Source organism: Artemia franciscana, chromosome 1 (genome assembly GCF_032884065.1).
Source record: "Artemia franciscana chromosome 1, ASM3288406v1, whole genome shotgun sequence".
NCBI classification, from domain to species: Eukaryota; Metazoa; Arthropoda; class Branchiopoda; order Anostraca; family Artemiidae; genus Artemia; species Artemia franciscana.
In genome coordinates, this window is record NC_088863.1 from 44,590,129 (window position 1) to 44,612,379 (window position 22,251).

The 22,251-nt window shown below is 36.9% G+C and overlaps 1 protein-coding gene across 2 annotated transcripts in view; it reads right to left on the reverse strand.

Annotated features, from left to right (window-relative positions):
* LOC136030218 (DNA repair nuclease APEX1-like) overlaps positions 1 to 20,810 on the reverse strand; it is an 82,609-nt gene extending 61,799 nt beyond the window's left edge. The window contains exons 1-2 of one of the 2 annotated variants that reach the window (XM_065709042.1): positions 20,685 to 20,810; positions 5,987 to 6,262 (exon numbers count right to left, since the gene is read on the reverse strand). In XM_065709042.1, the coding sequence (XP_065565114.1) occupies positions 5,987 to 6,223 (237 nt within the window). In that variant the 5' untranslated portion in view covers positions 6,224 to 6,262; positions 20,685 to 20,810. Of the gene's footprint in view, positions 1 to 5,986; positions 6,263 to 19,009; positions 19,155 to 20,684 lie in introns of those variants that run through there. The other variant, XM_065709035.1, reaches the window with a different exon arrangement.
* Positions 20,811 to 22,251: the final 1,441 nt, after the last annotated feature.

Genomic DNA, 22,251 nt, shown 5'->3' on the forward strand with positions numbered 1-22,251 from the left:
CCCGTGGTGTAGGCATACTTCGACGTTTAAACATTTCCTACCACAGAAGATTCTTCTTACGCTTTATTATTCATTAATTTACCCGTATATAGCTTTTGGTTGCTTTATCTGGAATAGCAATTTTTTTACTAATTAAAAGCGAGTGCAAGTTCTTCAGATTAAAGCGATTAGGATTACTGGTAAATATGTTAAAGAGGTCTATGGAACGAGTTGGACTTGATTTGGCTAGAATTGTTGTTTTGCACCACAAAATGACTGAAAACCACACTTTGCTGTGGGACAGTCTTTTTGGCTAAAATGACCGTTAATGTTAACCGTTTTAGGACTACCCTCACCTTTAGAAACCAATGAGCCGCCGTACGGCATTACTGCCTCTGAAACAGAAGACTCAAAACGCGTAGAGTTTTTTTCAGTAATTCTAAATCAACTAACTATCTCAGAATTTTCACACATTATCTTTTTGGACTTCATTTGGCTAGAATTATTGTTTTGCCCCACAAAATGACTGAAAACGACACTTTGTTGTGGTACAGTCTTTTTGGCTAAAATAAATGTTTTGTTAACCGTTATTTTGTAAGACTACCAGCACCATTAGAAATCAATGTGCCACCGTACGGCATTACTACCTCTGAAACAGGAGGCTTAACATTCAAATACTTGTTTCTGTAATTCTAAATCAATTGACTATCATAGATTTTCACACAATTCCTCTTCGGACTTCTTTTGGCTAGTATTTTTTTTTTTTTAGACCACGACATGACTTTTTGGCTAAAATAAATTAATATGTTAACTATTATTTTATAGGACTACCTGCACCTTGAGAAACCAATGTGCCACCGGGCGGGGTTACTGCCTCTGATATTGCAGGCTCAATACGTGTATAGATTTTCGATGATTCTAAATTAATTGACTATCTCAGAATTTTCACACAATACCTTTCTGGCCTTCTTTTGGCAAAAAATTGTAATTTTGCACCATGAAATGACTGAAAAAGCTGCTTTACTGAGGGACAGTCTTTTTGGCTAAAATAATTATATGTGTTAACCGTTATTTTGTAGGACTGCCTGCACCATTAGAAACTAATGTGCCAACGTATAGCATTACCGTATAGTACTTCATCATCATTCCTAAGACATTTTTTTAAATGCTTTTTTTAATAAAGTGGTATCCAATTCCACTTCCCGCGCTTCTGACCCTCAGTTACAACGGTTCCACCTCCGATTCTGCCGCTTTCTATCCCGGTTCAACTGATTCCAAATCTGGCTCCGATTGCGTCAATTCAGGTTCCACCACTTCCGTCTCCAATTCTGATTCAGCCAATTCAGCTCCAAGTTCCGTCAATTCAAAGATTTTTTATGCAGCTGCCTCCGTGGCAATCTATGGCTGGTTATTAAAAGTAGCTAGTTTATTATACGTTTTCGATCAGTATCATTTTACATTGGAAGGATAAACATTCACATAGAAGTTGATGCATACTGATTTTTCTCTTCGTAAAACTTGTCAATTGATTTTCCTCCTGATAAAACAAATTTTCGTGCTGAATTTTTGTTTTTGAATTTTCTTGTTTCCTACTGATTTTCGCTACACTGAAATGAAACTATCCTACCTCCAAATGTACTACGAATCAAACTATCCTATGTCCAAAAATAGAAAAAATGGATTAGTAGTCTATCTTGTGCTAAATTGTGTGCTGAATCCATATTCGCAGTCAGAATTGGCCCTACACCACTAGATCGCCTTTTTCTTTCTAATCCTATGCTGCAAATTTTCTTTTCTCACACCGTGAAACTATTCTGTCCTCATTTGGACTTGGGCTAGTTTCAAGCAATAAATTTTGATGAGTTGCTTAACATAGGATAGTTTGTTTGGACTTAGGATATTGCCATTCTTAAGTATCGATACGTTTTCTTGGACATAGGATAATTTGACGGCAAAGTTTGCTTTCACCATCATTAATATTTATAGTAAACATTTGCAATTATGGAGGAAGGCTGAAGTTGCTAAATGAATAGAGGAAGAATACTAGTGGAACTAACTAGAGAGAAAGCCAGGAAAGGTAAGGGATTGGCCTCTGCTAATGAACGTAGTGGAATAGAAGAGAATGGGAATACCTCTTCTAACGAAATTAGTGGAAAAGAAGAGAATGGAAATACCTCTGCTAAAGAACTTAGTGGAATAGAAGAGAATGGGAATACCTCTGCTTTCCACCTTCCAGGTGGAAAAGATACATAGCAAAGAAGATGTTGAATGCTGACATGAAACAAATTAGTAGCAAAGGAAAGACTGTGCCAGAAAGAACTAAGAAATGGCCTTGTAAGTGCAGGATGAAGTGTTATGAAAGAATTCCGGAAGAGACTCGAATAACCATTTTCAGGTCTTACTGGGAATTGGGTGATATTAATAGACAAAGAGACTACATACTTCAGCAAGTTAGTCAAGCCAAAAAAAACGTTCTAGGATACGTAAGAGCGATAATGATAATCATGAAGAAGGAACAGAGGGACAGAACAGTGACACTGGGACGTTAGAGAGGAGGGTGTTTTCAGTAGCATATTCCTTGTGCATTAATGAGGTACCTGAGAATGTCTGTCGACTGTTTTTCGTAAATACGCTAGGAATTTCTGAACAGATGGTGAAAACTGCGTTGAAGAAAAAATTGCCTGGTACGGGAGCTGCGAATATGGATGAAAGAGGTTGAAAAGAGGAATTCCGCAAATTCACTGATATGAGAGAACTTAAATCATGCAGGGAGCATATAAAACTTTTGAAAAAAAGCCCAAAGCCATTACGGCAGAGCGAGATATAAATCTCAGTATTTGGAAGATGGGATCAAGAGTCATGCTCAGCTTTAAAGACTCTATCGAGAGTGGTGCCTGGAAAACAATAGACGGACTGCAAAATCCGACAAATACAGATAAATTTTTCAGCATGAGTTCAATTTCAGCTTTTTCCGCTCTAAAAAGACCTATTCGACAAGTGTGTTGCGATGGAAAATGGTAGCCATCAAATGAAAGAACAGTTGACTACAAAACACAGTGAGCACATCAGAAATAAGGAAGAAAGTAGAAAGTTTATGGCAGAGGAACAAGAGAGAGGAAAGATGAACCCTGAAAGGAATATCTTAGAGTACTTTGACTTAAAAAAGGTCCTACAGTCTCCGTGTGGAGAAGTTTCTTCTTATTACAATAAGTCGAAACTTGACTGTTACAATCTCAGTATCTATAACTGCAATACTCGCGAAGGAACTAGCTACATGTGGCATGCAGGCACTGCTGAAAGAGGCTCGTCAGAAATCGGGAATTGTGTTTACAGCTTTATTGTGAGCATGGTAGAGAAAGGAGCAAAAGAATTCGTTTTCATAAGTGACAGTTGCGGAGGACAAAACAAGAACCTTGTTTCCTTTTATTTATACTGTGCCAGTAAATTTAAGATAGTAATTACTCACATGTATCTTGAAACCGGGCACACGCAAAATCAAAACGATTCGGTCCATGCTTTCATCGAGATATTTGCTAAGAACACAACTGTGTACATGCTTTCTCAGTGGTTTCAAATTTAAGAAAGTGCATGTTTGAAGAGTCCTTACAAAGTAAAGGAAATGGGAATGTCTGATTTCTATAATCTTGATAAGCTATGTAGAGAGACTAGTGATAATTTTAATGTCGATATCAACGAGGTTAAAATGAACTTCACAGAAATCCGAATGTTGAAAGATGATTACACATTGCCTGACATGATTAGTGCTCGGACCAGCTGGGCAGCTGAACACGTCAAGATGATTGATACAATTAGGAGGTTGAGAAGGGGGAAAGCTTCAGCGAAGATGTCAGCTGGGTCGTGCAAATGGTAAAAGCTGTATTCTGGTTCAGTTCCAATTCGTGAAAGAGTGTACTGCGATGTTCAAGATCTTTGTAAAAAAAAATTGATTCCTGAAACTTACCTTTTTCTGAGACCTTTTTTTCTGAGACCTTCCATTGGATTCTTTAAAAGAAGGTTCTGCGGAGTCGAATGATTCTGATTAACTTTGTTTTATTTTTTACTTTTGATACTTCGTATAGTAATTTTTCATTTTGTCATACTTTGAATATGAATTAAAATAATATATGGTGAAATATTTGATATAATACGGACATAGGATGGACTGTGCCTTCCTTCAGCAGGGCTTCTCAGATATTTAACTATCCTGTGTCAAAAAATGGGACATATGATTGTTTTGTTCTGATGTAGATAATATGACTACCATCCTATATCCATTTTTTCGACGTTCTGACCTAAGTAGGTCAAAAATATCTTCACTAATACATAGCCAATACGAAAGAAACTCTACAGTTCGGTTGTTTCCCTATAACTTCTTTTTGAAGTACTGGAAAAATAATCTTAAAAACTTCAAATAGCTGTCCTGAAAACTAGCGGTTTTGGATGTGGGATAGTTTGATTCGACGCCCATTTGGAGGTAGGATAGTTTCATTCCAGTGTAGCGTTTTGTTCGTGGATATTGTTGCGTATTAATTTTTGTTCATGAAGGTGTTAAATTTTGATTTTTCTCCTCGTGAAACTTGTACACTTATTTTTCTCCTCGTGAACAAGATTTTCTTCATGAAACTTGCTGCGTAATGATTTTTGTTCGAGAAACTTGTTGCGTGGTGATTTTGTATGTGAAACTTATTACATGTTGTTTTTCTCTTCAGAAAACATGTATACTGATTTTTCTCATCATGAAACTGTTTTTGTTCATAGAACTTGTTGCATGATGATTTTTCGGCATGTTCCAAGTTTTTTTTCTTTGTCGAGTGTTCAAGTCAATTTTTCTCCTTGTGACACTGATTTTGTTCATGGAACTTTTAGCATATTGATTTTTACTCATTGAACTTATTGCGTGTTGATTTATGTTCATGAAACTTGTTGCATGTTGATTTTTCTCTTTGTGCTTCAAGGAACTCGTTGCGTGCTTGTTTTTCGTTCGTGAAATCTGTTGCATGCTGAAATTTTCTCTTCGTGAAACTTCTACATTGATTTTTCTCCTCGTGAAACTGATTTTGTTCATGGAGCTTGTTGCGTGCTGATTTTTGTTCGTAAAACTTGTTTCATGTTGATTTTTCTCTTCGGGAAAAACCAGCATGTAACAAGTTTCGCGAATAAAAATCATCACGCATCAAGTTCCGCAAACAAAAACAGCACGCAAGAAGATCCACGAAAAAAATCAGTCACGAGGAGAAAACAAATGTACAAGTTTCATGATGAGAAAATAAACATGCAACAAGTTTCACGAACAGAAATCAGCAAGCGACAAGTTCCAAGAACAAAAATCAGCATGCAACAAGTTCCATGAATTAAATCAATACACAACAATTTCCAGGAACAAAATAAGTTTCATGAGGAGAAAAATCAATGTACCAGTTTCACGAAGTCAAAAATCAACATGGAACGACTTTCAAAAAAATTTGTTCATATAATTGTCATTGCTTCAATATTAAGTATTATAATAACTGGACATTGCTTTTATTCTGTGAAGATCAAATATTTGCTAATCAGGTTCTGCAATGAATATGTAGGTCATTCACCCAGAAGCGTCAGATACCTGTCTGGGCGGCTGGTTATGTAAGTAGGTCAATGCTCTAGTTTAGTATAGGCAAGCTAAAGCGCCCTAAAAAGGTGTCCTGTCTGTAGTAAAGGGAAGATTTAGTACCCAAATAGGCGTGCAGAATCAAGACTATTGTCCCACCACTACTGATATCTGAATACTGATTTAGACTAATCTAATGCTACAAACAGAAATGAGGACCCCACCTCCGAATGTTTATAGATATTAACTGAATCATGGTACCATCAAGTGAGCTAGTTTTAAGGAAACAACTTTTAGTTTTTAACTTTAGTTTTAGTTTTAAGAAAACAAAATCAGTCACGAGGAGAAAAACAAATGTACAAGTTTCAAAATGATATGGAAAATCCAGAGAAGCAATTTACGAAACAAGAGAAGAAAGAAAACCTTTTGCCAAGCTCGAACTCCTGCTATATTCCATGAGGCAATCTTCAGGTTCCATGGGTGACCTTCTGAATTTTTTTGTATACAGGAAAAGTCTAGAGAAGAAAAATCAGTTGCAGATTTGTTAACAACGCCACTCTTGACTATTTCTTTTGCTTTTTTAACTGCTTTAATTACTTCTTTTTTTTCTGCCAGCTTTTCCTTTTTTGCATCTTTTAATATTCTCTTTTTCTTGGACATTTCGCCAGCTTTCGTCCCGTCTTCAAGCTTGGATTTTACCTGAAATTAGGTTAAGAGCATTTGTGAAAATAGATAAGCTGTATACTTTAATTTCTTCTTTTATTTAGTATGCCTTCATTTCATGAAAAGAGATAGATGCTTCAATCAACATGGCCAAACCCTCTTATTCAAAGAAGAAAGCTAAAAGCAACATAAAAAAACTTTTGGTACCTTTAATAGGAGGTATAAATTATCAGAACGTTAATAGCTAGGTATCTAAAATACACTGCATACATTATACTGCTTACTATGAAAAACCGGAAATTTTTTTTTAAGAACAACATTTTATCCTAGGAAAAAAGGAAGAAAAATCTAGTTTATACATTTTTGTATTCGAACTTCATGCTAGTTCTAAAGCATGGTATATATAATGCGTAAAAGTCAATTAATTTAAAGCTATTACTGAAGCACTCAAAACGTAACGTAGCAGAACGAAACTTGATAAGGTTCCCACCTATGCAAAATTCAACCAGACAAATTCAGCCCGCGTCTAATTTAATTAGATAAAAGAACTAATTATATCAACTGAGAATAAGGAGCAACATTAAAACTTAAAACGAACAAAAGTTATTACGTATATGAGGGGGTTCGCCCCCTCGTCAATACCTAGCGCTTTGCGCTCAAGTTCGACCCCTGAATCACAAAGGCCGTTTAATTAGAATAAATTGCTCTTTTGAAAGTACTTAAAAAACATTAGCGTAAATAGCGAATTACTGACGAGGGGACGAAGAGAAAGAGAGAGAGAGAGAGAGAGAGAGAGAAAGAAAGAAAGTGAGAGAGAGAGAAAGAAAGAGAGAGAGAAAGAAAGAAAGAGAGAGAGAAAGAAAGAAAGAGAGAGCGAGAGAGAAAGAGACAAAGACCACACACAAAGTCAGACACACAAGCACGGTGAGAGAGAGACAAAAACACACAGACAAAAAAAACAGATAAAGAGACAGGCAAACACACATTAAAACACACAGGCATGGTTAGAGAGAGCCAAAAACAAACACAAAGTCACACAAACACGCAAAAACAGACACAGAACCAGACTAACACACAGACACGGTGAGAGAGACAGAGACAAACACAAACACACACACACACAGAGAGAGAGAGAGAGAGAGAGAAGGACAGACATAAATAAAGGCAAACACATAGTCAGACACACAGTTTCGGAGAGAAAGAAAAAAACAAACACAAAAACACAGGGTGTTAGTTCATTTGTTAATAGATTAGTCTATTTATTATCTATCCTAGCGTCATCCCCAGGGCAGAAGAACTAAGGTAGATAGTCATAGAACTAAGATAGTCATATAACCTATAATTTTCCAAGTGTTTGGTTTAGTGGTACGGGTAAACGGCGAGAGTAAGTATGACTCTCTTATTGGGCCAATACTTGTTTGTTAGCTTTTAGAAAGGCACTCCCGCCTAAAATCCCAGGCAGGTTGACCAAGAATTTAAAATTGACATAGGACCGTTAGATTGCCTGGAATGAGAGGTAAACAAGGCACGCCTACCAATGATCTTTGGAAGGTTGAACCAAGAATTTAGAGCTGACACAGGACCGTTAGTTTGCGTGGAATGACAGGCAAGCAAGCGTCTAAAGTCAAATAGGGCCTACCTCCAAAGAGTGTCAGCCATGACGATTGGTTCAATTCATAAACTTAGACATTTGAAAAGATATTTGCGCTAATAAAAAACGTAATTCAATGTTAGTTGACCAACAAGTTGACTGGAATTGCAAGTGGAAAGGCGTCAAAAGCCTAAAAGGGCCTGTCTGCCTTGAGTTTTAGGCAAAAGAATCCATTTATAAGCTAAGACAGTTGGGCTAAAAAAATGAATTAAAATTTGATTAAATAATCAATTAAATTGCAGATCTTGCCATGGATTATGACTTGATTCTTTTTGTCATCAAATTGTAAATGTTCATTTTCAGCGAGATAGGTCAAGAGTTATTTACATTGCTCACAATAAGAATGAGGCATTAGGCCTAAAACACTTCCTAAAGCCTTAGATAAATCTTCTTCCAGTTTTGGCAGTGGCGGTGCTGGCGAGGATGTTGAACTTTCATAATTTTGAGGTGGATCAATGACATTTACGTTGAACGGTCTTTCACGGTAGGGTTTATGCCTATCGACAGGTCGAAGGGCATTTTGAAGAAAATTAATTTTTCACCGTCGGCCATTGTCACATTCTTAATAAATATATCAAGATTATCTTCAAAGAACTCTTTTGGTAAAAGGGCAAGTTCTATTGAGTCAATTCGTGAAGTTTAGCCGTTTTTTTTGGAGAATGGTGTTTACAAGTTCCGCAATTGTTAGCAGTAACATTAAAAAGAAGCTACCACCCGCTTATTCAAGTTGTTTTCTTTTAAAATCCTATCCCTTATATTTGCAATTTTTCAGCCTGCACAAGTGAACGATGTTGCTTTATCCGTTGCTTAACTTCTTCTGGCAATTGAACATTGCCTTGAGTCAAATTTAAACAAAGCTCAGATAGGACATTAATGAATTCACTGTGAATACCGTGTTTAAGTATTGCCTTCATAAGTCGCGGTTTTGAATTACCTAGGACAGATAATAAATGTGTGTCTTCGTGTAGTCCCTCCAGTGTCATTATGGCAACTGTTCCCTGATAGATATATACGGTAACTTCATTGTCAAAAATATCAGTGACTCCGCGTAAATAATGTTTTAATTGAGATCCAATAGAATGTAAACATAGGGTTTATTTGTAGCCTGATTGTATGCCGAGAGTATAAATTTCAGTTCACCGGGATATATTTGTTTGTTTAACATTATGATAGAGCTTGAATAACGAACAACCCTGAATATGATATAGTAAGTACAATTCAAAGCAAGTATTCTTATACACTTGCTCTGATGAAAGAAATTGTGGAGAACAACGGTTACGGAAAGTTTTTCCTGATGAGATCAAACCGTGAATAACTGTAACATCTCCTGAGACCATTCTTCAGTGGATTCAGCTAAATCATCAACAATCAACCTCGAGTTTTGTTCAATAATAGTACACGGCAAGTCCTCGTACAATTTTATGTCTGGTGCAATTTTCTTTATCTTATCATAGGACTCTTGCTACACCCTAAAGCAATAATAGCTATTTTTCAGATTTTCTAAAAACATTTTATCGTGATTTTGAATTATTTTGTTAAAAGCGTTGTTTTGTCGGACACTGATGTACCGCAAATAAGTGATCTGAAAGGAGTTTTTAACTGATATATATTACTCTTCTCGCTGTCAAAATGCAACTAACCGAAGCTAACCGCAATCTGTTAAATAAATACTGAAAGACAAAAATAAAACACACGCTTTCTTTAAATATATAAATAAACTAAAAATTTTAAAAACATATTTACATAAACTCTGAAACACATTTACAGAACCACTTGGCCATTTTTTACATAATTAGTTAGTTAGTTTATTTTAGCCCACCATCAGAATAACAACATGGCGGAGTATAAAGAAATAAAAAGAAAAACGAAAAAGAAAAAGGCGAAAAACAATACTTCAAGATTAAACGATTAGATTACATTCACCATATACATTCATAGCTCGTATATGACGTGTAACGGCAGGAAATCATAAAGGTGCTCAAGGGCAACTTTTTTAGCATTAGTTTCCTGTTCTGCCACAGCTTCACGGGGATCTGGAATTTGATACTTATTCAAAAGAAATGAGTTTCTCTCGAATATCAAAAACTTCAAATATCTACAAAACGCGGACCTAACTTTTAGTCTTTCTGTTTCTGTGAACCATTCCCAAAGCGGGGAAAGGTAAAGGGCAAGTGGTAATGCCACTCCTCTGTACATCATCGCCAAAATTTGCCGATTGTAAGAATACTTAAGCGGGGCTAGTTTAGCATAGCTCACTCGCAGGTTAGACACAAGGGTATCAAGGCAGAGTTCTTGTAGTTTTCTTATCTCGGCCGTATGGAAGACCTAAATATTTGAGCGAAGAAGACGGTGCGATAATAGCACCATCCACGGATACAGTTGGTACTGGTGCCTCTTGTTTCGCAGAGCTGAAAACCAGAAATTCAGTTTTCTGGCCATTAACTTGTAGACCAATAGCGCTATAACCAGACACAAGCTTATCTAAGTTATACTTCAGTACACTCAATGAGTAACTCAACATAATTAAATCATCAGCATAGCTTATTAAACTCAAATCACAAGTATCAAATCTTAGCCTGCCAGAAATTTGTTTTGTAACCTTAGAAGTCAATGTGTTAAATAATATCGGACTTAAGACGGAACCTTGTCGAAGTCCTCTCTTTAGTTTAACTGGCTCACTGAGTTTTTCAAGCCCAAGTTTCACTCTTATATAGTTATTAGAGTACCAAAATGATAACATAGCTACTATATGGGTGTTCACACCGGCATCTAGCAAGGTCTGGAACACAGCAGACTGGATTACTGAATCAAATGCAGCGGAAATGTCAACACTACATATATGTACGGATAACTCAAGTGAATCAGCCTTGGCAAGAATGCGCTTTAGAAGTCTATGGGCGAAAGCCCAGATGAGATGCTTTCGAAACTCAAACTGCCTGTAGTCTATCACACACTTCGATATAACTTCGCGAAGGACAATTTTCCAGCACCTTGCTCAATGTACTCGAGACAGTAATCGGTCTGTAGTCTCCAAACTCATTTGCATTTTTCCTTTCTTCAGGATGTTTGTAACGACTCCGGTGCAAAACGATTTGGAGACGGTGGCACTATCTATACACACCTGAAAAAGTAGTTGCATATGCTGGATCAAAAGCGGTGAACTATTGGGCAGATGATTACCACTGACACCATCAAGACCTGGAGCCTTGTTAACCTTTAACTGGCGAACAGCCCTCAAAACATCATTCACAGATATTAAAAAAAATTCTTTTTCAACAGTAAATCAAGACGCGATTTAAGCGATTCATCATATTCCTTTTCCAAGGGAGTATCTTTAGACCCGAAGACCTTCGAATAATGTCTTAACCACTGTTCCTCAGGTAACATGACACAAGGCTTAGACTGCACTTTACTATTTTTGAATTTTTCCCACATATTTTGTGGGTCACGGATAGCCTCTTCCGAAGCAGTTTCTGCTTCCTTCGCTTTCACCTCATCCACACATGCTTTGTATTCTTTTTGTTTTACGAAAGAGATTGAAGACAGTGCCGGTCCTCGGCTTACCGTAGTAAGGCCACATAGAATACCACATCTTAGACCTCCATTTGGCATGCTTCGCGTAAGAATAGTCACTCCATCCTCTTTTCCTTGTACCTTTCCTAATAAATGCACTAGGTACGGCTGCAGACTCAGCTAGTTTTAGCGCATGAGTAGTTTCAGCGCAGTATGTATTGAGTGAAATTTTGTCATAGCACTCATGGACAAGAAGCTGGAACGGGACTTTTATTTTGTCCAAAATTCCGTCACACGTCGACTGGTACAGACTGAGATTAATCTTTTTCCGCTCGCGTCTTTCTGTATAATCTGGGCTTTTTGATTTCACATCGTGACTAAAAGGAACATTAAACTTAAGACCAAGATGATCACTTGCGGTATGCTCTGAATCCACATGTACAGGCGAGGGAATAGAAGAGTTAGAAAAGATGTGATCAATATTACTTGTGCTTCCTGAATTGTAAATGAGCGTAAAGTTTTATCTTTAATATATGGAGAACAGTCACGCGGAATACATGCCATAAGAACGTCCTGTAACTTTCCTTTCGAGAAAGGGTCAAACTGGAAGTCACCGCAGACTAAAAAACGCGAGCTTTCCAGCATACGGAGTAGCCTTCCAATTCAACCGCATTCCTCGGCATACCGTTTTTCACTACGATCCGTTTTCATGTTAGTTGGTAGATATACATTGATTAGCGTGAAAGCACTTGGGCCTGGGAACTCGACTGCTATATAGAAATCGCACGACTCAAGTTTACGACAGTCTATGCTCTCGTCAACGAATATTGCAAGTCCACCACTAGGTCAGCCCCTGGCGCTAGATCGCTTAGCCTCATGAATATGCACGAACTTATTGGGAACGGACTGAAAGAGCCCAAAGTTATCGGTAGCAAACAAGTGTTCTTGGACGCAAACAATATTATATGCGAGACACAAGTTCTTGACGTAGTCCAATTTGGCAGCATTATGGCCGTAAATATTGCGGCAAAATATAGACAGTTCATTCATTTTCTTGTTTGAGGAGAAGCTTTCTGCATTGCTCGTCAGACTGCTGGGCACTGTAGACCTAAAGCTAAGGTGGCTATTTTTAGTATCAGGGCACAAAACACATTTCAGTGATTGGGAATCGCAAGAGCTTTCTCTACTGTTCTCGTGGGGTCCAGCACATCTGGAGCATCACATGCTATTGGTAAAGTCTTTAGCAAGATGATCAAATGACTGACACTTGAAGCATCGCTTGGGAATTTGTCTGAATGTGAGGACTTTGATGTGAGTATAACCAATGAATAAAAAAAAGGTAAAGGATACGGCATTAGACTTTACAGTCCGTAGCGGCGGTGCTGATCTCCGTTTCTTGGCCCTTCAGCCAGGATGAATCAGTTATTCCACTATAACTAGAGAGGGTTGTCAATACTTTGCATGAGAAGTAAGGAAAGCGTTGGAGGCTGTCTACCTTGTCCCCGCAATTTAAGAGGCAAACCCGGCGGGTAACACGGCTCTTGAAAACAACTCTCTCATCCCTCTTCTACTTACCTTTATCCTCCTACCTTTATCGTAGTGTAATTGCCGATAAATATCGGATAGTCTTAATTAAATTCGCACTGCTTGATCCCGACCTATATTATATAGGTCACTGATCATGAAAATATCTATAAGAAAATCGACAGCTTATTTAAATTATAATCCTTTGGTCACTGAATTAATTTATCAAAATATTAGCTGTGGGTTAGGTAGAGACTATAATCCTATAGTAATACGTTATATCCAAAAAAGGTCCTCACACCATGAACTCTGAATCAAGACTGGAAAAAATAGTCAGTGGAAAAAACAAGGGTCGCAGCGACCGCTACGAGCTGCCGAGCAGGTGCGACCGGAGGGAGTGACACCCGAGGGAAGGGCCAGGCGGTTATGTAAAAAATAATGGTATCTTATTAAACACTTTTTAAAACACAACAATTCCACCTTGCGCAAAATAAATAAATAAAAACAATATAAAACACACTGCTGCACTGGAGCCTGTTGGGATAGACAAAACACAAACCCCCCTCTCGCCAACTATTGAACTTTCTCCAAACCGAGACGCTGTCTCTATTTTATACATTCATCTCGATCTGAAGTTAATTAATGACCGTGTGGTAATACCTTAACATCGTCTGCATACACATAGACTTTGTCCGATATGGCTGTCATGGCATTTTCTTCAACTCTAACTCTATTATTTTTAATTTTAAAGAGCAAATGGCCTCGACCTTCGGTCTTGGAACTAAATTATTTTCGTTTCTATAAATGCTCATGTCAAAATCTTCCTTAACATAGTGTGTAAGCGCGCCCCTTGCAGACTTTTTTGATATCCTCATTGTGTTTTCCCATAGTATACTTTTGAACCTGCAAGCACACCAAGGGAAATCAAGTCGCTCCCCGTCTCGGATTTGAAAATAATAACATATTTCGGTCCTGGCGCTTGACTACCTCCGGATAAGTGGAGTCGTCCCAGTTAGTTTAGTGTATTTAAGAGTTAATGTGGTCATAATTTTCTAAATTGTCCAACAGATTGTCTTTTTTAACTTTTAACAGGAGTGAATCAATGTCTCCCTGATACACTTGAACTTGCCCCCCCCCCCCCCGCCGGCCTTTGGAGCTTACACACATTTTTAAAATTACACTACCAGTGGCAATATTTTTGTCTAAAATTATACTTCTTTTTTCTATGTAAAAGTTTCCTCGACAATGATTCCTACAATTTCTTTTGGGTCAGGTACAACATCAAAACGACTCCTATGGTGCACACTTTCACATCTTACCAAAGACTGAATTTAAAATGAGTTTAAAGATACCCTTTTCAACCTTCTTTTTCGCCTCAGAGGGTTTACTTACAAAGGTGTCAATAAGCGTCTTCATTTATGGCTTCTGATCGAGTTGGAGGGCTCTATCAAACTTTGTGACCTAGAAACCATTGGCCAGCATCCACCACAAAAGAACGTGATAACAACAATATTCCGTTTCAGTCAAGGTCTGCAATAAGCTTTTGGTTTGAAGGTGCCCAATTCATACCCCCATCCTCTACACAAGAAATATTATAGGGACTCAATGAATCCCTAGCCACTAGTCTATTTATGCACGGAATAAGAAAATCCTTTACCGAGTCATGAAGTTCCAGTGGTATTTCAACATCAATTTCGAAAAACCATCCTTATGGTCCATTCTCCTCAACAGTGGCAATGTTGGAGAAACTTGGATCACAAGGACTGTCCAGCCATTTGTAATTCCCACACGGCAAACAGTAGTACCGACGGATAAAGGTAGCTCATATCCAGAAAAACTGCATCCAACTTTTCACAGGTGTGTTGTCCAGTTGGATCGGTTTCCAGGATACGATCACCATGAAAAGCATACCCTCCCAGTATGAATCTCTCTACAAATAACGGCTGATCCATGTCGGTGATCAGACGTGTTTTTTCTTTACTAATTTTAAGAATTAAATCGTATCACAAGATTAGGAGTTGAAAATGATATCCCGAATCCAAACCCAATTACTCATAGATTTCACCCGTGTTTTTACAGACACAACGTCAATATATCATTGCCAGGTACATTTTACAATAATCCTTCCCATTTTTACTTCCTCCCTTGGCGCAAAACTTTTTTAGAAAATTCATAGTCGACAGTGATGCATTGAAAATCCTGAAGTGAATCATATAACACTTCAATGGGCGGCAATTTTTCCTCATGTGGCTTTAAGCTGGAGCTGTAGTACTCGTAGGAGTAATAAGGCCCTAATCGTCAATGAATCATACACTTCATCATTTGGAAAGCGCCGTTTAAGGTGCTGGAAGCTATTTAAATCGTCACTTTTCTGTACTTGAATTAATTGACTTGGGATTGAAAAAATACAGGAATCGAAACGGATTTTATTCAAGTACGTATTATCATTTTCGAAATGTTTTTCTTTTTGGAAACTTAGAACAGCAACTTCTCAGATGATTTGGGTATCACGTTATATGAAAAAGACCCATCTATCTATGCGCCATCTACAACTTCACCTTTCTACAAATCTCCACACACTGGTAAAATGAATTTCGAATCATAGTTGGAATTGTGCATGTAAAGCGGTAGAAAACACTGTTGTTTAACGTTGATATTACAAGATTTATGTGCCAGTCCACGAAAGTACCCTCCCCCCCTACGTTAACACTGAATTATTTAAATGATCATAATTGTAGACTGACCTTTCCTCACCGCCCTCAACAAATTTTGTCCTTACAAACCTAACATATTTCTTTAGTTTTAATACCCAACTCATCCTCTGGTGATGGAACCTTTGGGTAATTTACGTTGCGCAGCCGTGAAATTGACTTATTGACTGTTTAATAAGTGCAGTCATAGCTACGCTTACAGAATCTTCCCCACCCAATGTCTCAAATACCTCTACCTATTGCATGGTATTACTAGCATCCCTTTACGCATGGGCATGAGAGATTGCAATCGCCTCATGTTCTTTGACAAGATTCAACTTTGATGGATCGTAAACGTCCATGAGTTTATTTTCGATGTCTTAAGCCACCTAGTTGCTCTGTAAAAATGAATTCCAGAAATTATTGAAATGCAAGATGGCATTCTCACCCAAAACCATCTCCAAACACTGGTGTATATGATGCTTACAATTCCTCAAGTGACGTTTTAATTTTAATTCGGTGCGGAATCTAGACAGAAACCCATGACAATAGTAGCAAGTACCCTCCTTTGTTCCCCTTACCCTCACTTTGAACCCAATTAATGTGTTGAATTGGAAAAAATGTCCAATTGCATCGAGATCTGTAACAGTATAACACCAATCTGTAAATGTTCGTTGGTCCTCTCAAAAATATAAGTGATCTGCTAAAGTTCTTCATCTGCTAACAGATGATCTGCTAACAGATCTTCCTGAATGAAAGCCATGTTGTGAAGTGTCTAAAACATTATTTGCTTCAAGGTGTTTAACAATTGCAGAATTGATTATTCTTTCAAGAACCTTAACAACTGCTGATGTCATGCTAATGGGTTGATAAATTTCAGCAAAGTCCTTTCTGCCTTTTTTAAATGTAGGAACAATATGTGCAGCTTTCAAATCCTGAGGTAGCCAGGAAAGATTTAATGATAACTTGAACAGCAAGCAAAGAGGTAAACATAAGACTGTGCAACATTCATATAGGATATGTGGGTGAATGCTGTCTGGACCAGAAGATTTATTGAGTTCAGATTTATTCAAATTTATTTATCAAAAAATTTTTATCAACAATAATTTATATAAGAACACAAATATTGTTGGAAATAAATGGCAACACTTTCAACATCAATTGAACATTATTTAACTATTTTCAGTTGAAATCATGTTTACTTCTGTAATTTTCACAGTTTGTAAACCTGTTCACTGTCTGATTAGATTCTGAATTTACCATAAAACACAACTTGATTTCTTTGCTACCTTTGGTGGGAATAGGGGTTAGGTCATTCAAAAGAAAGTATCTTCTCATGTCTTATTTTAGTTAAGAGATCATGTTAAAAATATGTACAAAACATTATTTGCACATTAGTTATTTTTCTCTTCTAAATTCTAAAAAAAAAAAAAAAAAAAATCCCCAAGATATCTGTTCTTGAAATTTCCTATTTAGACCTAATCAACAAAATTGACAAACAACAATTTCAGTGGTGGGTCATTTTCAACAACATTGTTGATCAACAAAACCTTTGTGGGTCATTAGAAAATGATTGTTAGTCAATAATGGTTGGTAGAAAAACACTGCCTTCTTCAGTACATAGATGTCACTTGTTTGGGACTTTTAAAAGGATTCTTAAGGATCATTTAGTAAAGAATCAAACAGAATAGCATTTTTTTCTTTTTTTTCCTTTTTCTCTGAGGAGTTGTTGTCCCCTGAGTGTCTGCTCATAGTGCATGGTTGTTTTCTCTGTGCTTTGACTCTCAGGCCTCAGGTATGTTCTCTTTTTCATCTTATATGTTATTTAGCTATTGTGCTCTTTTTGGTTGTTCCTTATATTGTAGTTTTTGTATCCCCCTTGTATCTTTTGTAATGGAGCCTTTTGAGGGGGAATAAGAGTATTGTACTTCCAGTTTGTATTTATTGGTGAATAAAACTCTGAACTCTGAACAATGCTGCCAAAAAAGGCCTTTAGCTCAGCAGCTTTTAACAGCATTAATTCACAAAATACATGAGGGGCAAAATGAAGGCCTTTTTTTCCAAAATCTAGGGAAGAATTTCGCAGTTTTTTTTAAGAAATAGGCAATAAAACTTTAAATTTTCAACTAAAACATACAAAAGGAGGTAAAATTCCATTTTAGCTACTTTTGGCTATCTTGGAAAGGGGTTAGGTTCCAAACATTAAATTTTCACAGTTGGATCAACAAGCTAAAGTACATCCTGGGAAGGTACTTTGAAGTACTTACCTCTGCTCCTTCTCCCTCTTGAGGGTCCTGAAATCTGTATTTAGCTATTGTTCTTGTTTTGGTTGTTGCTTATATTGTATTTTTTGTACCCCCCTTGTATCCTTTGCCGTGGAGCCTTTTGAGGGGAAATAAGAGCATTGTACTTCCAGTTTGTATTTTTGGTGAATAAAACTCTGAACAATGCTGCCAAAAAAGGCCTTTATCTCAGCAGCAATAATTCACAAAATACATAAAGGGCAAAATGAAGGCCTTTTTCCAAAATCTAGGGAAGAATTTTGTAGTTTTTTTTAAAGAAATAGGCAATAAAAGCTTTTAATTTTCAATGAATACATACAAAAGGAGGTAAAATTCTATTTTAGCTACTTTTGGCTATCTTGGCAAGGGGTTAGGCTATAAAAACTAAACTTTTATAGTTGGGTCAACAGGCTAAAGTATGTCCTGGGTAGGTATTTTGAAGTACTTACCTCTACTCCTTCTCCCTCTTGAGGGTCCTGAAATTTGTTTACATGATAGGTCTATAGGCTACCTATTGAACTTTTGACAAAACAACATTTTACCTTAATTTTCAGTTATCAGTTTCTTTTCCTCTGGCTTAAGTTTAAAAAAAACGCAATTCTTGTTATTTGAGTTGAGTTTTAAGCCATATCAATGTTTTTGTTTTGTTTTTTTTTCTCATTTAGGAAATGTAATTATATATCCTTCAAACCTTATAAATTGGTATTGAGAAAAGTTGTGAAGCTGAAAACAACTTTGTTGTACTTCATTTAAACAGAAGATCTACTTTGCAAGGTTTCACTTTTATAGCACACAGATTTTTAAGGATCACCAAGGTCAGAACCTTCTAGAGGGAGAAGGAGTGGAGTTTGGTACTTTAAAATACCTTCCTGGGACATACAAATGTAAATATAGCCTATAGGCCTAAGCCTACATGGTCTTATTACTGACGTGTGGAGTACATGAATACATTAACCTGTGCCTTCACAAACATAGGCTAGGCAGATTTATATCTTTCTAAATGGAATTTAGATTTGTAAGAAAAACTTAAACAACGAAATTTGTACTTCATAATATGCAGCATGTTTCTCTTAATTAGATTAGGCTATCACATGAATTTCTTAGAATTAGCAAAAAAACTCACATTTTTAGTTTTCTTGGGAGGCATTTTGTTAACCGTTTGGTCATGTGTGACAAATTTCGAATTGAGTATTAATGTTTACGTTGCCAATAGTGACCGCAATGATCACATGGATATTTTCTTTCAGTCATTGAAATTGCAAATTCTGTGGGTGGCCTTTCCACATTCACATTTTTGGAAGGAACATCTTTCGAATTTTCCATATAAGTAATTCTTCCCAGTAAGGCACACAAATCCATTTCTTCTGTCTTCCTTTAACTGGAATAACTTCGTGATAAAAAGCAATTTGTAAATGTAATTGTTACTATTGCGACAAATTCACATGACCTCAATGGTAGGTAAAAGAACAAACCAAAGACTATGGGTAATTGATATGGTTAGCAGTTATCCATGCCCTTTGGAACAAACTCACAAGCTTATTGCTAGAGAATGGGCAAGGATGTTCACAAATTTTTTTCAAACCTAAAAAATCAGAAAGTTACGTAGAAAGGATTGTCGTGTGGTGGCCTAGTGGGTTTGACCTTAGCTTGGTAATATGGGACCCAGAGATCGAATCATGCTGCAGTAGTGCACTGCAGGGCCGACGCAGGGACCTTAGTAGTCAAGAAGTGTCGTTATCTGATACAATACAATGTAGAAAGGATTATCAAATTGTTGAGAAGCAAACTTTGTGTTGTTGGGGTTTGCATTTTGGTGGGAGGAGAGCAATTTCATAAAAATCAACACATTACTACTACCACTGCTAACAACTCGCCGGATCATCAATCTACTTGAATCCAACAAAGCTGTGTACGCTCTTCCTCCAAAGGGTAATCTTTGGCAATATGTCATCCTTTATCCGCAGGTTATGTCATCAATTTGTAACAACATATTCCACAATTAGTGTCCCAAAAATCCTCAAAAACATATCCGATCGATTTGAAACTCTTAAGTATCTTAGGCAAAGGGGAATAAATATTTTTAAGGAGAAACGAGAGTGTTTGGGGCAGAGAAATAGAGTGTTAGGGGCAGAGAAATAAAGCGAAAAACAAAATACCCCTGAGTAGCTTAAATCTTAAGGCCATCAACCTTTTAACCCCTTAGCCCTGAGGATTTTGGGGGGTTGTCATTTTCAAACACATAATTTCCAGAACATTCATCTACGTTGACCAAAATGGCTACATCAAAATGTTGATCGGAAGTGTTTGAGGAAATGAAGGCTGGAGGGGGGAATTCTCCCTCCGATCACTTTCGACTATTAAAAATATCCAACAAAATGAACCCGTTTCTGCGATGAAGCTTTCTGTAAAAACCTTATATGCTCCCAGGATATAACATACATCCTTTGTCCTGAGAGATACGGGGGGGGGGGTTGTCATTCTCTAAGACATAATTTCTGAATCTTTCAACCACGTTGAACAAAATTGCTATCTCAAAATATTGATTGGATGTGTTTGGGGAAATGGTGGGCGTGGGAGGGGGGTTAGTTGCCCTCCAATCACTTTTGACTAGTGAAAAGGGCACTAGCCACTTCAATTTCCAATCGAATGAACCCTTTTTGAAGTTTCTACGACAACTAATTCGAAACGAAGTGTCCTGGTCTAAAACAAAAAAAAAATAATAATATTAATGCATTGTGCAAACATCGTTCTTTACGGAAAGAAAGATCTCTTTACGGAAAAAGAAAACAATTTCTTACATCCTCTCGTTTTTTCTGCAAGAGTCCATGGGTAGGCTAGCTAGTTCTACGCTAGAGAAACTGTTTTTACTATTTTTAACAACATACATCCCTTTGAAAATCTTGATACCAATAATATTGCTTAATTTAGTTTTATAGATCCTCTGGTTGACCTGAAAAATAAAACTTATTAACATTCAATTTTTTTTCTATATTCTCTAAAAATCTAGATAAACTTATACCCTTTTGATTTAGTTATATTGTCATCTTAATATCCTCAGCTTTTCTTGAGATATTGGTGAGATCTTTTATTCGCAACCAGTATACACAAAGCACCTTTGGTTTAATTTTAATCAACATTCAATTTTAAAGCATAATGGGTGAATTGCATAGCTGCGGGGTGTTGACACACCCAATGTCCCTACAGACATAGTTACTTGGTTGTTTGAGTATACTGAACAAAGTGGCTGTCACCAAATTTTGATTGGAAGTATTTGGAAAATTATGGGCCTAGGAAGAGGGTTGCATACCCTCCAAACACTTTTGACACTTAACAAGCACTAGAACTTTAAATTTACAATTGAATTAGCTTCTTTAAAAGTTTACTAGCTATGATAGAGCAACGCTGCCTATGATACTACTTATATGCCGTTTTGAAAACCTGCATGCATATACTCTTTCATTTAATTGAAACTCAACCTAAACGCTATCTAAAAGTTCTACCTTAATAACCTTGGTGTCATTAGTTACAGTAACTGTAGAAGTAGCATTAAAAGTTTGAGCATAGTGGCTTCTGGCTAGATGTAAATCCATCACGACTTACCCGGAAAGGTATAATTTTATAATGTTTGCCGTTCTTGAGATATTACTTTGTCACCCTTTTGACAATCTAAATGTTCATTGTTCGTTTTGATCTACTTCAACATCAGCCTAAATATTCCTTGAAAGCTTCAACTGAATTGTTTAAGCTTCAAATTAAAACTTAATACCATCACATGTCTCTGAAGCATTGCTGATACATCCTCTTTACAACCTATGTCGGCATAGTACGTATCGATTTACTTAAATACAGTTTCAATATTGCCCAAAATTTTCGCCTATACGCTCTTAGCTTTATTAGCAGTAGTTGTAGCACCGGTAGATACAGTAGGAACAGAAGCAGCAGTACCAGTAGAATTAATAGTAGTAGCCTAACCTTAAAAACAATAATAGTGGTAGGAGTTGTAATAATAGTAGTAGTAGCAGTTGTAGAACGAGAAAAAGGAGTAATATTAGGATGAAATCATTGTTTTTTAGCCTTAGTTCAATATCCCCCACAACAAGCCCTGTAAATTTCAACTTCACCTACAAAAAGTGTTCTCATGATATTACTGATATATATATTGTTTTTACAAACTGCATACAGACGGTGTGTTGTGATTCAGTTCATCTTCACCCATAAAAATTTTCTGACAATTTCGCCTTCATACCCTTAGGCATAGTTGTATTAGTAGTCAGTAGTCACAGTAGTAGTAATAGTAGTGCCAGCAGTAGTATTAATAATAATAGCCCTAGTACTAGTAGCAGCAAATACTATTAAAATACTGTC